This window comes from Mus musculus, chromosome 1 (genome assembly GCF_000001635.26).
Source record: "Mus musculus strain C57BL/6J chromosome 1, GRCm38.p6 C57BL/6J".
Lineage (NCBI taxonomy): Eukaryota > Metazoa > Chordata > Mammalia > Rodentia > Muridae > Mus > Mus musculus.
The window spans coordinates 171,873,695-171,890,718 of record NC_000067.6 but is presented as its reverse complement, the minus strand read 5'-3'; the positions used below and the strand labels follow the sequence as shown (position 1 = coordinate 171,890,718).

The following is a 17,024-nucleotide window of genomic DNA, read 5'->3' as shown; positions in this document are numbered from 1 at the left end:
GCTTCAAAATTTTTATTTTCAAAACCTCCAAGAGATGTTTTGTTAACAATTTAATGTTACACATGTTACTGAGATATTTTATAATTCTCAAAGACAAGGTATTGTAAAACTTTAAAAACTATACCTTCTTTAAAAACAAAGAAGGTAGGAATTATATCCCTGTGCACATAAAATCACATTTTTATTTACAAAAAAAAAACAAACTAGATATAATGATGTCTAGGACAGATAAAAAGGATCCACTTATTGGCACTTGCCATGATCCTGTTCAGATACTTAATATGGGGAAAAGGGAGAATGTTTCTGTTTTTTCCACAGAATGCTACAAGAGCATGCTAGCTTCCAATGTGACAGGCTGACCTGTGACCTGTGAGTGCCCTGACAGTGGTGACCAGAAAGCTATGTTGAGTATACAAAAGAAGAGAAATCAGAGAGCAGCCACTTACAAACAGATAAAGAAACTTCGTATCTCCGCCATGGGCTGCAGCAAGGAGTACCAACCTGGTGCCAACTTAAAATAAAAACAACTAAAAAAGCTGACTCATGAGGCAAAAAGACTGGTACAGAGAATGTACAAGATGCTTTTGTCAGAGACACTGTTTTTGGCCTTTCAGGTCAGCTCCTTATAGCTATGAAAGTTTGTGTACCTTACCTATATGCTTATTGTTAGATAATTTTAAGAGTTAAGATCGCCAATCTTGGCAAGTCTTTTTATATTCATTGTAATTCTTGTCAATTAACTAATTGTGTAGATCCTAATTTAGATAAGGAATCTACTGTTATGTTTTTGTTAGAGACCTGCTTACGTTTTGCTGCCTATTAGAGTTAGGAAACGATCCTTGGTTTAAAAATCTGGGAATGCAAACTTTGAAAAGGTATCTACCACAGCCTTAGTTCAGCAGCTGCATACTGCCCATTTTGTACTCATATTCTATTCCCGAGTTAGTCTGGTGTATAGATCCATGTGCTCTCTTTTAATATTATCTTATTATAAGTGCATTTTAAGATTGAATTCTGACATAGCTAAGCCTTCACTGGTGTTCCAATGTCCTAAAAAGCCCTTGAACAGACCATGGACTTAGAATTCAGGGAGAGTGTTGCCTATTCAGTGACATTCAGAATAGCCTCTGGCATTACACTATCACTTTGAATAAAAGCTAGGCCACTGCCTTACACAGGAATTTACCATCAACTAGGAAGAAGGAAGTTTAAGACCTAAAGAGGAACCAGAGTGGATACTTAGAACTATAGATAGCTGAGTTACACCCATACACAAGTATTTACAATGGCCTAGGGGGAAGGTAGACTACCAAAACTGGTTTTCAACCTCCCCCTGACTTTCAACCTTGTTGCCCTCCCTTTTAGGGCCCCTATTGGGACTCCTATTATTGATCTCCTTCGGTCCTTGGGCATTTCAGAAATTGACCCGATTTGTTAAATCTCAAATTGATTCATCTCTTTCAAGCGCATTTGTTTCAGTTCATTACCATCGGCTGGACATTGTCGATAACAAGCAGGTTACTGGAGAAGAGGCAGACGTGGATGCTGCTTCATCACCCTCTTCTCGGGGAGAGAGACTCAATTTCCATAAAATGCCTAAGTAAGACCATTCCCCTTCCCCTAAATTCGGACATCAGTCTCATGCCACAAATCATTTATAGATTGCCATAGTCTGTGCTTCCTACATGGTAACATACATTCTCGCCACATTAGAAACTAAACAGTCATCCCAGGCTAGACACATCGTAAAATTGGAACTTGAAGCCGTTGCCCGTGAGAGTTGTAAGACTAAGTACTGCACAGAGATTAGTCTGGAAGCTGTTAGACAGTCTCTGAGAGGCATGTCTGATTGCATAAAGGTTGAGTGCCCTAGGGTCCTTTCCCCAGGAAAAACAGCATGGGAGCAGGTCAGGGTTTCTCTGGGTAAAGATCTGTGGGCCTGAGAGTCAATCCTGTACATGGCCCCTAACATTACACACTGGGGATCAGACCTCTACCCACGGAGCTTGCTTCATTCCTAAATCCCTTGGCTGGCCCAGGTTATATCCAAAAGACTGAAACCGTTGATTCAATCCTCATAGATGACTTGTCCTTGTGTCCTTCGTGGTCTTAGAGAATCACCTGGTGAGCAAACAGACGTTTAGGCAGTCATTAAATACGTGGCTACAAATTTATTATACAATATGCCTTTATAAAAATATTAAAACAGGGGAGATGTTGGGAGCTATTAAGGCAACGCTATTGTCCTGATCTCTGAATTGGGCCTCTCCCCCCAGAAGAAAAGGAGGTGAAAAGCAGGCCACCGACGCACTGCTCCAAGAACAACCACAGATTGTTCCAGCCCTAAGTCAGCGCCGGATGTGCTGACCTCAAGATGTACCCTGATACCGCCAAGTTCCTGCTTCCCCATGTAGTCGCCAAAAGAAAAATTTCTGCTGCCCCATCCCTCCTGCTGAGAAGTACTTCCTCTTCTTCCCTGCTGCCCCATTCCTCCTGCTGAGGTGCATTTCCTCTGCCCCATTCCTCCTGCTGAAAGACACTTCCCCTTTTGCTTGTGCATTTAAACCTCGGGCCTGGCTAATACATTTGGGGTCTTGATGCAATCCAGATGGTTTCCGTGTTGTTATTCGCACAAGACCCTTGTCTCTCTCTACCCCCCCCCCCCATTTGGTTATTAGGAGAAGGTCCCCTTGAGACCCTCGAATAACTGGACCTGCTGGACGGGTCATCAACATAAGGGAGAGAATGTCCAGAGACATCTGGAAGAGTCCAGAGCAGAGAAAGTAGCAGATTGAACATGGTCAGAAGAATAGACCAGGCCATGAAGGGGGTAGGGGAGTGGGGTGGGGTTTGAGCAAGAGAGGAAGAGAAGAGAAGGCTAAGAGGACCAAGAGAGTGAGAGGAACCAAGATAGAGCATGGACAAAATGGCTGGGTTAATAGGAATCAGAAGCTGAGGGAAGGGAAATTCTTGGTCAGAGAGGGTTAGAAGTGGGTGCTGGGGTAAGGAGAGCAGACAGGAGCTGCATGTGCTGAGTGAGCCTGTGCTATTTGATATGATAGTAGATGTCCCAGTTAGCCTTTTGCCCCTGGTTTCTTTGGGACCTGACAGGCATCAATAGATTATGAAAACAGAATGAATACAGTTATGGACATGATCTGCATTCATGTTCATGGGCATTTAGGATTTCACTGGTGAGGACTGTTAACACAAAAGACAAACATGTCCTTGAATGATCACATGCTGCCCTGTCCAGCTAGAGGATTCTTCTCCATGGCTTGCCAACTGATATTGTCTTTGTGGGGATGCCGGGGTGAAGGAACTCAACCTTAGATTGAACCCTATGCTTCTCTGATCTAAAACACAGGAACTGGAATGAACCTGGTTACACCATCTGCACTGTCAGCTCCCAAGTTCCCTCTTAGGAATGCAAATGACTCTGCATTCTTCAAGATCTCTTATTTTGATGGCTCAGTTCCACCCACTTCCCTCAAAGTGACAGAAATGGAGCTGGCCAATTCTTTTTTGGAGAGTGGAGCTCTTGGGCATGGTGTGTCTTCCTGCTGACGCTGACTGAAGTAAAACATAGGGACAGAAAGCTTGGCCAGAAAGGAAATCCTGTGAGGCTGCTCAAGATCTCTAGCACTGTAGTCTGCTCAGAAAGAACATATTTTAGTGCCACAGTAAGAGAATGTATCTACCTGGCTTAGAACCACAACCCACAGCTTTCCAAGTAGCATGGCCATCTGTATTTGGGCTAAGAGTGGCAGTTGTGTCCTGCTTGGTGGTTCCTGAGCTGAGGAATGAATAGGGGTTGCCATGTAGCCTATACTTGGCTAGCCATGCCATGCATTCAAGTCAGGGGTAACATATACCCTAAAGATGCCTGCCACTCCTAAGTTGGTTAAGGTACTGTAGCGACTGGTGATGGAGGCCTTGCATCAGGGTTCCTTACACAAGCTGAATCTGCACAGAACATCTAGCTGTTATGTCATGGTGTGTTACAGGTATTCACAATATTGATTGATTTCTTCCCACAACTCTTGGACAGTGATGTTACATATTGACATGAGAATCTTCCATCTATCTTCAGTCTTCTATAGACATGAACAGCCTTCATGATTTCATCCTTTGTGTCAAAGATCAATTTTTGGACAAAAAGTATTCGAAAGGATTTGATGACTTAGGGAGTGTTCATAAGCCCACATCAGTACAAGAAATGTCTAGCAACAGATGGTCTCTCCTGCTCTGCTTGTAACTCAGTTTCCAGAGGGAGAGTGCTGCATGCTCACCTAGACAACAATTTCATTACCCAAAGCCTTAGGCAGACTTCTGTCCTTCATGTTGGTTTCCTTCATCTGTGTAAGAGAAGGAAATATGAAGATATGTTAGTTGAAAGGTGCAGCTGGGGAATGCTGTACAAGGAGCATCAGGAAAATGGCATATGGTGATGTCTTAGATTTCTCCTGTGCTTGGGTACATGTGAGTTAGAAAGGTTATTTTTTTTTATTTTTCTTTTTCTTTTTCTTTTTTTTTTTTTTTTTTTTTTTGGTTTGGTTTTTCGAGACAGGGTTTCTCTGTATAGCCCTGGCTGTCCTGGAACTCACTTTGTAGACCAGGCTGGCCTCGAACTCAGAAATCCACCTGCCTCTGCCTCCTGAGTGCTAGGATTAAAGGCGTGTGCCACCACGCCCTGCTTGAAAGATTATTTCTTTTGATGAGTTCTTTACTTTTGCTCCAGCAACCTCATTTGGGAGCCCCAGGGTACTTTTTAGCTCAGAAGATACATAGAAAGGAATAAGGGTGTTTGACATTGGTTTTGATCGTTAAACTTCAAGCAACATCCAGGATGCAGTATTTGTTTCTACTTCAGCCTTAGCTCTTTCTCATCTCCACATTGAGTCAAATGACTGCTGGGGACTAGTCACTACTAGTGTCTCACATAATCTAGTACTTAGGATGCTGTGAACAACTTTCCCATTGGCTCGAGGAGACTTGGGCTTTTAATTAAATACTGATGGATGGGATAGAGCAGGCCGGTAGAACACAAGGGAAAGGAGAGATTAAAAGGCACACAGGATTTACCTTCTCAGAAAGCTGCACTGAGGAATAAATGGTGGTCACCGGATCTTTCTTACAGGACAGCATCTGGAAAAGAGATTCTTTCTCCTCAGCCAGAGTGCAGAAGAGAAACCCTGAGAGTCACTCTTCCTAATTCCAGTCTCTCCATCACACATTCCTGATATAACTTTACTGTGTAGCCTTCTTTTCAGGCATCAGCTCTTGTTCCATCCAACTTTGGATTAGGCTAAGGTAATGATAAAGACAAATGGGTGGTAGTTGGACATAGCTTTGTAGCAAAAGGCCTCTAGGAGCCAAGGGAACTTGGGAGTTTAGTTTTCTATGAGTTATGTGAATCTCTAACTCATTCCCATCAGTTCCAGTGCAGTGTCAGAGTAACTGGAAAAATCTGAGTGTCTCCCTTCAGTCCTTGCAATCCAAGGAAGCAGGCTTGTGTAGACACAGAAGATGATCTTTGGTGGATGTGACCAGAGGAAAGCAGATGAAAGGCAGAAGGTGTGGGACAGAGTGGTTAAGAATCTGAGAAAACGAGGTGCTGCTAGACCACCTGGTGTAGTTCAGGGCTGTCCATCTTTCATTCTGTGTCTTTGGGACAATGTTAGCAATGATTTTGCCCTGTTGGTGACCCCATAGCATTTCTTATCTCACAATAGGGACTCTTTCATTGTTCCATCTCTCTAGGGAGTTCTTCTTAGACACAAACCATTTCTAACCCACAGCTCGGCCTGCATGGGAAGCTCAGGTTCTTGTACCATGGGCACTGTTATAAGGAGACATTATACTATGTTTTGTTTTCATGGGGATCAATTCCTTAGCATGGTGTTTCTTTGTTGGTCTATCCAAATTCTTGGCTGTACCCTCTTTCTATACAATGGCCAACAGAGGGTAATTGTTGCCCAAGCCTCCTATTCTAGTGGTCTGAGTGGTAGGGTGTATGTATGAATAGCATCAGCTTACCTTGGACTGAGGGATTTCATCATAGATTCTGGACTCTGTGGGTTGAGCATTTCTTGAAACTACAGCATATACTGTTTTCTTTGAGACATCATCTGCTACAAATAAACATAGAACCACAGTCTGTGAAAGGTAGATGGGTTTTTAGAGACTGCCTAGTCATATTTTATCTTTCTGTGATAAAGAAATAAAATCTACAGGTTAAATGGCCCCTACCCTGTGGAAAAGGATGTTTGTATACTCAGGTGCTCCTTCCATCCGAAGGATTACAGGTGTGATAGGGCACATCTTATTCAAATCTCACCTGAAGCACATTGGGAATTCTTTTTTATTCCTGAGGCCCAGTTTATCATAAAGAGAATCTTCCTAGGCCCTGTATGAAATTCAAAGATAGCTCTGGAGTTGATGACCTTGCATGGTTAGACTTTCCATGTCAGGGTTTTAGTTTAATTTGATTGATTCTAGCTATACTTGGTACTTTATCATCCTGGTACATACCTGACTATAACCACAAAATTCATGTAACTGTTAAGTATTTGTTAAGCGCCTACTTTGTGCCAGGTTCCACCCGAGGTTCCAGAAAAACAAAGAAAGAATATATATAGATCTTTGCTTTAAATTTTTTTTTTTTAGCTAAATGAGGTGTTAATCTTAAAACATGCTTTTACTACAGTATTAACACAAGATTTTAGGGTCAAGTTGCAAAGCGATAGCTAGAATTTTGTGCCTTTTGTGTGTTGGGCGGTGGATTTTTGAGACAGGGTTTCTCTGTGTAGCCCTGACTGTCGTGAAACTCACTCTGTAGACCAGGCTGGCCTTGAACTCAGAAATCCACCTGTTTCTGCCTCCCAAGTGCTGGGATTAAAGGCATGCACACCAGTGCCCGGCTTGTGCCTTCTTATCATAGGACACGAAACCATCTACAAATAATGGATCTAAACCAAGATTATCATAGACTTCAGCAATTCAGAGCTAGTCTTGTCTAAGTCTTTGCCCACATTTGGGCATCCACTTAGGGACCCAAAGTGCTCTCAATTTTATTTGTGGTTGCAAAGACTACTGTGTCTCCATCTATCAGTCTCTCTCTCTCTCTGTTTCTCTATCTTGTTTGCTCATGAGAGGAAGACAGATGTTTCCTTGAATGAACTTGGAGATCACTCCTGAAGGACTATAATATTTTCCATTTGTGAGTCTTCTTGACTTATGATGCATGTCACAAACCTTGTCACATAGAATGCAACTCTCAATACCATAATCAGGCCTGCCATTTACACAAAGGAGTTAACATTTACCTAGTACTGTGTACCAGGCTGGCTACTGCATCTGTATAATCTACTTAATAACTACATGCAGTAAGCCTTAACATTATAGATATCTTATAGCTGAGAGAAATGAAATCCTACAGTGCTAAAATAACTGGCCAAATAACAGTCAAGATGGAACTTCATCTCTACATACATGTATTGTGTCACAACAATGAGAAAAGTAATGAATACACCAAGGGTATATTTTGTAGGATATGAGGAGAGTGGAAAGAGAACAGGTCACCCTTTAGTTTGTAAGAATGAAGGGCTGCCTCAGTATCAAAGGGTAGTGCAGTTGGCGGCAGCAGCTCGTCCAGGGTGAATCTGCAAATATAGTGAGGTCATCCTCTTTCCTCTCCTCTCTCATGCCTTTTCCCCATCCATCCAATCATTGCTGCTGCTCTCTCTCCAGAGCAGCTGAGAGCAGAGTAAGTGGTCAATGGTGGCTTTGCCTATGATTTTTCTGGCTCCTGGCAATACTTTCTGATCCAAGAGAACCATAAGTTACCTAGTTTTATCCTGGATGGCGAGTCCTTTCCTTTCCCTTGTGACCAATCCACAGTAAGTATGAGATTGTAAAATTGACTTTCAGTGTTTGCTGGCTTCACCAGCTGGATAGGTTTGACTCCTGAGTGAAACTGGATTTAACCTCCATGCATCTGGAGAGTCTCTGTGCTCTTACACTTTGGTTGTAAGCCTAGACATTATAAGGTTGAGCCACCATCTCTCTAGCCTGAGAGTCTCTATTCTTAAACAACACCTTTTTTTACAAGCATATCTCCATTAAGCCAGTGTAGTATGATCAAGTCTTGCCTTTCATACACGAGTTCTGATGCTTCCCCAAGTGGTGCATTGTAGGTAAAAACTTCACCTCTTGTAGGACCTACTTGATGGGTCTCATGTCCATTATTCCCTTTGACCTAGTCCTGGGATGTATTCTGAAGAAGTGGTTCAAATTTGAATTCCAAATTATCAAAAGAAAACCTCCTAGTTTTACTTTGTGGTAAAACTTGACCCCTATATCTAGTCCTAGATCAAGAACATTAATCATCTCATGGCACATTGAACTATATAAAACTGGGTCTTAAAACTAGGTCTCTTTTGTCATAATTTAGATAAGGACATTGATATTTTATATTTATGCCTTTATGGCCTCATCACAGTGCCTCATGCTACAACAGGGATGTTGTATGTGCATTTCTAGTTTATCTCAAACTGGCCCATCTCCTCTAATCTCAACCATTTACCATTTTAGAGGTGATGGGACCTGGGAGAATGAATGGAGCTTTAATATCAGGCAGACTTATGCAATAGCCAACTTTATTCAGAGCATCAGACAATTTATACTCTGAGAATTAAGTAGATTCTCTTGAGTAAAGTGTACAGTGATAAGGACAAGCCGCATGTAGCAAAACATGTTTTTTTTTCCCTCGTAGAGACATATAAACAAGTAACAATATGCAGTTGTAATGAATAAGATGAAGTAAACTCAGTCCCATCTGGTCACCTGGGAGGAGCACAAAAGCACATTCCAAGGACAATTCCATGTTTGAAGAAACTGAGATCATAAGGTGATTGTCTTGTTTTCTTGGAATTTTTTCACAAACACTGAGAATTCTTCTCTCATAACTCCATTCTTGGACTGTGTTCCAAAGCTCAACCTTGGACAACATCTTTGATCACCCTTCCTTTGCTGCACTCAAGCCCTTGCTCCCCAACCATCCCTAGCCACTCTGCTCCTTCCTCTGCTTTAAGTTTTAATCCCCCCTCTTTTCCCTCCCTACACATGGAGCTCTCTCCAACCACAGCCTTTCCTTACCCAGGTTTGCTCTCTCACTCACTGTATTAGTCAGGGTTCTCTAGAGTCACAGAACTTATGGATAGTGTCTAGATAGTAAAGGAATTTATTGATGATTTACAGTCGGCAGCCCAATTCCCAACAATGGTTCAGTCACAGCTGTGAATGGAAGTCCAAGGATCTAGCAGTTACTCAGTCTCACGCGCAAGCAGGCGAAGGAGCAAGAGCTAGACGCCCTTCTTCCAATGTCCTTATATTGTCTCCAGCAGAAGGTGTAGCCCAGATTAAAGGTGTGTTCCTTAAACTCGGAGATTTAATCTTCTGGAATCCATAGCCACTATGACTCAAGATCTCCATACCAAGATCCAGATAAGGATCTCCAAGCCTCCAGATAAGGGTCACTGGTGAGCCTTCCAATTCTGGATTGTAATTCATTCCAAATATAGTCAAGTTGACAACCAGGAATAGCCACTACAATCCACCCCTTGTCAACTTGACACAAATAATATCTCATGTTCACATGAAACAATAACAAGGTTGTGAATACGCCTAACATGATATAACTATCCCTCATACAATCGCAAACGCATATGTAAATTTATAATGGGCATACATATTACTTTATAATCCTCGTTTCTGCAACTGGTTACATGGCCTTAATTGGTATTTATAACTACCTTCCTCTACTACCCATTCTGTATTTCCTTCACCTTCAGCCAGCACCTCAGCAGGTCTTGGCTCTTTTCCTGGAGGATTGACCCATACCTTCATTCCTAATGGGTCTGCGTCCTTTGTCATCCTGCTTGGATTAGGCTGTTGTAGTTTCCTATTGACTTTGATCACAGGACATGGTAGTACTAAGAGACGCCCTAAGGGATCTCCTACACTCTAGACATAATCTTGCTTACCACCATTGTGAAGAGGTAATCCAATTTCCCCATGGTAATATGGATCTATCACCCCTCATAACACTGTTATTCCTTTTTTAGCCTGTTGGTTTAAGGGCATTAGAAGCCCAAAATGACCAGGGGGAAGTCTGAGCTTCCAGTTCAATGGAATGTTTGTTGTAGCTCCTGGTAGGAGCACTCCCCTCTCAGGAGCCAAAACTTCTAAGCCAGCAGAACCTAGAGTTATGGGGACAGGAAGCAAAAATTTTCCTAGAGGGTCACTAGGAGTGATAGTAAGTGGAACTATTCCCTTTTCTACCCCTTGATTCCTGGACCCATGAATCCTGGCTATGGGTGAAACTGTACCATATATCGAGCGCTGATTCAAAGCATATACTGCCTTCTGAAGAACTCTGCCCCAGCCTTCCAAGCTGTTACCACCTAATTGGCGCTGTAACTGCGTCTTCAAAAGGCCATTCCATCTTTCTATCAGACCAGCTGCTTCAGGATGATGGGGAATGTGGTAAGACCAGTGAATTCCATGATCGTGGGCCCACTGTCGTACTTCTCTGGCTGTGAAATGAGTTCCTTGGTCAGAAGCAATACTGTGTGGAATACCGTGACGATAGATAAGGCATTCTGTCAATCCGTGAATGGTGGTTTTAGCAGAGGCATTACGTGCAGGAAAGGCAAATCCATAACCAGAATAAGTATCTACTCCAGTAAGAACAAAACGCTGTCCTTTCCATGAAGGAAGTGGTCCAATGTAGTCAACCTGCCACCAGGTTGCTGGCTGGTCACCTCGAGGAATGGTGCCATATCTGGGGCTCAGTGTTGGTTTCTGCTGTTGGCAGATCTGGCAATCAGCAGCAGCTGTAGCCAGGTCAGCCTTGGTGAGTGGAAGCCCGTGTTGCTGAGCCCAAGCATAACCTCCATCTCGACCACCATGGCCACTTTGTTCATGTGCCCATTGAGCAATGACAGGGATGGCTGGGGAGAGAGGCTGACTGTCCACAGAACGGGTCATCTTATCCACTTGATTATTGAACTCCTCCTCGGCTGAAGTTACCTTTTGGTGAGCATTTACATGGGACACAAATATCTTCAAATCCTTTGCCCATTTGGAGAGATCTATCCACATACTTCTTCCCCAGATGTCTTTCTCACCAATTTTCCAATTGTGATCTTTCCAAGTGCCTGACCATCCAGCCAATCCATTGGCTACAGCCCATGAGTCAGTGAATTATTGTACATCTGGCCATTTCTTCTTGCAAAAAAACTGTAATACCATGTGTACTGCCCGAAGTTCTGCCCACTGTGAAGATTTCCCTTCACCTGTGTCTTTCAAGGTTGTCCCAGAAAGGGGTTGTAATGCTGCAGCTGTCCACTTCTGGGTGGTGCCTGCATAACGTGCAGAGCCATCAGTAAACCAGGCTCTAGTCTTCTCCTTTTCGGTCAGTTGATCATAGGGAACACCCCATGAGGCTATAGGCACATGTTTGGCAGCAGATGGCATTGTAACAGGAGTAGAAACCATAGGCATTTGAGCAACTTCTTCATGTAACTTGCTTGTGCCTTTAGGACCTGCTCTGGCCCGATCACGTATATACTACTTCCATTTGATAATAGACTGCTGCTGTGCACGTCCCACTTTATGACTTGCAGGGTCTGATAGTATCCAGCTCATGATGGGTAGTTCAGGTTGCATAGTAACTTGGTGTCCTATTGTCAAACGTTCAGTTTCCACTAAGGCCCAATAGCAGGCCAAGAGCTATTTTTCAAAGGGAGAATAGTTGTCTGCAGATGATGGTAGAGCTTTGCTCCAAAATCCCAAAGGTCTTTTCTGTGATTCATCTACAGGGGCCTGCCAGAGGCTCCAAACAGCATCTCTATCAGCCACAGACACCTCAAGTACCATCGGGTCTGCTGGGTCATATGGTCCAAGTGGTAGAGCAGCCTGCACAGCAGCCTGAACCTGTTGAAGGACCTTCTCCTGTTCCAGGCCCCACACAAAGCTAGCAGCTTTCTGAGTCACTTGGTAAATAGGCCTAAGTAACACACCCAAGTGAGGGATGTGTTGTCTCCAGAATCCAAATAGACCCACTAAATGTTGTGCTTCTTTCTTGGTTGTAGGAGGGGCCAGGTGCAATAACTTATCTTTCACCTTAGAAGGAATATCTCTGCATGCCCCACACCACTGGACTCCTAAGAATTTCACTGAGGTAGATGGTCCTTGAATTTTGGTTGGATTTATTTCCCATCCTCTGATACGCATATGTGTTACCAATGAGTCCAAAGTGGTTGCTACTTCCTGCTCACTTGGTCCAATCAGCATAATGTCATCAATATAGTGCACCAATGTGATATTTTGTGGAAGATCCAAACGATCAAGATCCCTTCTAACTAAATTATGACACAGGGCAGGAGAGTTAATATATCCTTGAGGCAAAACTGTGAAGGTATACTGTTGGCCTTGCCAACTGAAAGCAAATTGCTTCTGGGGGTCCTTATGGACAGGTACTGAGAAGAAGGCATTTGCCAGATCAATAGCCGCTTACCAGGTGCCAGGAGATGTGTTAATTTGCTCAAGTAACGAAACTACATCTGGTATAGCAGCTGCAATTGGAGTTACTACCTGATTTAGTTTTCGATAATCAACTGTCATTCTCCATGATCCATCTGTTTACTGCACTGGCCAGATAGGAGAGTTAAACGGAGATGTGGTGGGAACCACCACCCCTGCATCTTTCAAGTCCTTGATAGTGGCAGTAATTTCTGCAATTCCTCCAGGAATACGATACTGTTTTTGATTCACTATTTTCTTTGGCAGAGGCAACTCTAAAGGCTTCCATTTGGCCTTTCCAACCATAATAGCCCTCACTTTACAGTTCAGGGAACCAATATGAGAATTCTGCCAATTTCTGAGTATATCTATCCCAATTATGCATTCTGGAACTGGGGAAATCACCACAGGATGTGTCCGGGGACCTACTGGACCTACTGTGAGTCGGACATCAGTCAAAACTCCATTAATCACCTGCCCTCCATAAGCTCCTACTTTAACTGGAGGGCCACAATGTTTCTTGGGATCCCCTGGGATCAGTGTCAACTCAGAACCAGTATCCAGCAGACACCTGAAAAGTCTGATTATTTCCTTTTCCCCAGTGTACAGTTACCCTTGTAAAAGGCCGTAGGTCCCTCTGGGGAAGAACTGGAGAAAGGGTAACAGCTAAACCTTTGGGTGTCTTATCAAGATCCTTCCTCAGCGGAACCTGGCCACCCCTTCATTCAAGGGGTTCCGGATCTGCAAACTGTCTCATGTCTGGAAATTGATTCACTGGCCGAGATTGCTGTTTGAGAATTTTTCTGCTTATACAGATCAAACAAATATGCAGTAGGCTTCCTATGTATTTCATTCCTGGAAACACCATGATTGATTAGCCAGTACCAAAGGTCCAACTGAGTTATGCCATTATAAATTTCACCTCTCCTGTGCTGACCATTACTGGGTATGTTATTATAAACATTCTTTTGTCTACGCTGTCCATTATAATAACTAGGATCACCTTGTCTCCGGCGATTCAATGCTGCCACCTGGCCCTTGTTACCTCGGAATCCAACTAAACCCAGTGAATTTAATTCATCTAATTGAGCAGAAGCATCTCCAATGCTAAGATCTGGCACAAGGAAAAGGGAAAGAACAAAACCCTTCAAATGTGATGGTGCCCCTCTCACCAATTTGCGTCTTATAGAGCTGGTGAAAGGTATATCTTCTGGACCTTCCCATTGTGGACAATCATGCTTTACACAATATATCCATTCTAGCATTGCAATTTCCCTAAGTCTTAAAATCCCTTCATCAACACTAAGCCACGGAATATCAGGCATCTCCAAGTCATTTCCAGTAGGCCATCTCTTGATAAACACCTCAGCCAACCATTCAAACAAACTTTTGACACCTTTTTTAACTATGCAAGCTTCCGTATTAAACCTAGAATCTCTACTCAGAGGACCCATGTCAATAAACTCAGCCTGCTCTAGTTTTATGTTCCTTCCATCCTTATCCCACACCCTTAAAATCCATTCCCACACATATTCACCAGGTTTCTGCTTGAATGAATTAGCAAACTCATTAAGCTCCTTAGTAGTGTAGCGAATTTCCTCATGGACTACACTTTCTACCTCCCCTCTAGGAGCCTGTTTTGCTTTGAGTCTGGTTACAGGTCTAGAAGAAACTATTGGTGGGCCTTGAGAAACATCAGTAGTGAAAGTCATTGCTGGTTTACCAGACTCTGCAAAATTAATTTCCTCATGTGGGGAAGGCATTATTTCAAGGGGTGGGGCTGAGGGTACTACTTCCTCAGGTGGGGCAAACCCTTGAGAATCTGAAGATTCAAAATTCTCAGCTTCAACATGGTCTTCCCACACATCCCCGTCCCATGTTATAGGATCCCATTCTTTGCCAATTAGAGCCCTTACTTTAACTGTTGACACACTCTGAGGCTGAGACTTGAATTTTCACTGTAGTTCAGCCAACCTCACAATGAGGGTTTCAGTTTGATTTTCTGCAACTTGAGCTCTATTGCTATAAGAGAGAAGATTCTCTTCAAGGACACACTTAGCAACTTTTAGATCGTTTACTTGTGTCTGGAGCCTTTCGATTTTATCACACAACTCCTTCCTTTCATTCATCATTTTTTCCACAGATACTAAGAGCAGCCAGCCAGTAAAATCATTTTCCAATTTTTTCCCCATCTTGTAGAAAGCTTTGTGCACTGAATCACCTAATTCATTAAGAAAATCAAGGGCATTAGCTTCTTTAAGTTTGAAATATAGTTTCAACCATGGGTCTTCAAAATTCTCTGAGCTCCCAGGAGGGAGAGAATCTGGAGAGGCTTCAATAGTTGAAAGTGCTGGTGGATCAACAAGCCAATTCCATTATTTTAAAAGATTCATCCTTGTACTTCTGTTACTCTAGAACCACCCCACTTCTGGTACCAACTTCTGTCTTAGTTAGGGTTTTACTGCTGTGAACAGACACCATGACCAAGACAAGTCTTATAAAAAACAACATTTAATTGGGGCTGGCTTACAGGTTCAGAGGTTCAGTCCATTATCTTCAAGGTGGGAGCATGGCAGTATCCAGGCAGGCATGGTGCAGGAGGAGCTGAGAGTTCTATGTCTTCATCCAAAGGCTGCTAGTGGAAGACTGACTTCCAAGCAACTAGGGTGGGGATCTTATTCCCACACCCACAGTGACACACCCATTCCAACTAGGTCACACCTATTCCAACAAGACCACACCTTCAGATGGTGCCACTCCCTGGTCCAAGGATATACAAACCATCACACTCACACATGAGAGTACTTAAGAACTTCATGTAGGAACTCAAGGATCAACAAAAATCCTTTCTCCTTTAGAGAACATCCTTCCCCTTCACAAAGTGGTTAGGAGGGAGACTTTGCACCATTTGGATACACGTGTACATCAAGCATCTCTAGATATTATTCAAAATTATTAAAAAGCAGAGCAGAGATCCTAGAGAATGAGATTCCTCACTTCGTGAGACACAGTTCTCCTGGTTCTTAAAAACCAGGATTGATAGACAGATATAGATAGATAGGCAGATACACAGATAGTGTGTCTATATATATATTATATACACACACACACACACACACACACACACACATATATATATATATATATATATACCTACATACATATATATACATATAGATACATAACCTTGTATATAAAACAGATAGTACATACATACATACATACATACATACATACATACATAAGTATATAATTAGATTAGTTAAATACAGCAAGCCAGCCTCTGAGAGATGATCCCTTTGGTAGAGCACATGGGCCTGAATTTCCCAGCTAATAACTCTCCTGGAAGAGCTCAACAACATAACTCTCATTCTCCCTGACTCTTGTTTATTTAGTCTCCTGGTATAATTAACATTTTTCAGATTAGAAGCCAATAAACTTTATAAGGTATTGTCTCAAGAGTATCAGCCATTATCATTAAGGTTGGTACCTGACTCCACCATGAGAACATCTCAGCCAATGAGTGATGAATTTGTCCTTAAACTTTTTGCCATTTCCTTCTCTAAAATACTACATTAGCCCCCGCTGCTTTTTTGCCTTATGACATATGGATCTATGACCATATGACCGATCAGAAATTCCACCCAGTGCCCCTTATCTGAAGAAGCTCCAGGAGAGAGAGAGAGAGAGAGAGAGAGAGAGAGAGAGAGAGAGAGAGGAATTTCTTTCCTTGTCAATGATTTGAGTTTGTTGATTTATGTGTTGAGGGGTAAACCAGAGCTGGAGAGACAGTGCAGCTGTTTAAGGCCCTCCTGAGGAGGACATGAGTGTGGTCCTCAGTCCCCACAACACTGGGTGACTCACAACTGCCTGAAACTCTAGCTTCAGGGGACCTGAAGCCTTTTTTCTGGTCATTCCAGGCATATAGGTGTGCATATGTGCATATTTTTATTAAAAAAATAAATATTTAAAAGTAAAAATGTAGAGATAAAAAAGTTGCCTCCCTCAAATACAGAAATTCTTATCCTTAAATAATTAGATCCTGACCACTTGGGGCTTGACCCCAGTGACTTATGATATCGTAGTATTAGTTCAAATGTCTAGTATCAAGAAAGATGGCTTACACTGTTGAATTTACTACTTAACAAGATAGTGAAATGCCCAGATATGGACTTTATACAAATGTCATGCAAGATAAGACCAAATAATTTCCTTTAGTTGTTAGAAAAGAATCCTATGGGGCTGGTGAGATGGCTCAGTGGGTAAGAGCACCCGACTGCTCTTCTGAAGGTCCAGAGTTCAAATCCCAGCAACCACATGGTGGCTCACAACCATCCCTAACAAGATCTGACTCCCTCTTCTGGTGTGTCTGAAGACAGCTACAGTGTACTTACATATAATAATAAATAAATCTTTAAAAAAAAAATAGAAAAAAA

The 17,024-nt window shown here is 42.6% G+C and overlaps 1 protein-coding gene across 4 annotated transcripts in view; it reads right to left on the bottom strand.

Moving 5' to 3' along the window:
* Positions 1–17,024, bottom strand: part of Cd84 (CD84 antigen) — a 51,022-nt gene continuing 33,998 nt past the window's right edge. For 2 of the 4 annotated variants that reach the window (XM_030244793.1, XM_011238747.3), the window contains exons 4-7: positions 6,040–6,134; positions 5,086–5,148; positions 4,293–4,358; positions 1,638–2,121 (exon numbers count right to left, since the gene is read on the bottom strand). In XM_030244793.1, coding sequence (XP_030100653.1) covers positions 4,293–4,358; positions 5,086–5,148; positions 6,040–6,134 — 224 coding nt within the window. In that variant the 3' untranslated portion in view covers positions 1,638–2,121. 4 annotated transcript variants of the gene reach the window in all.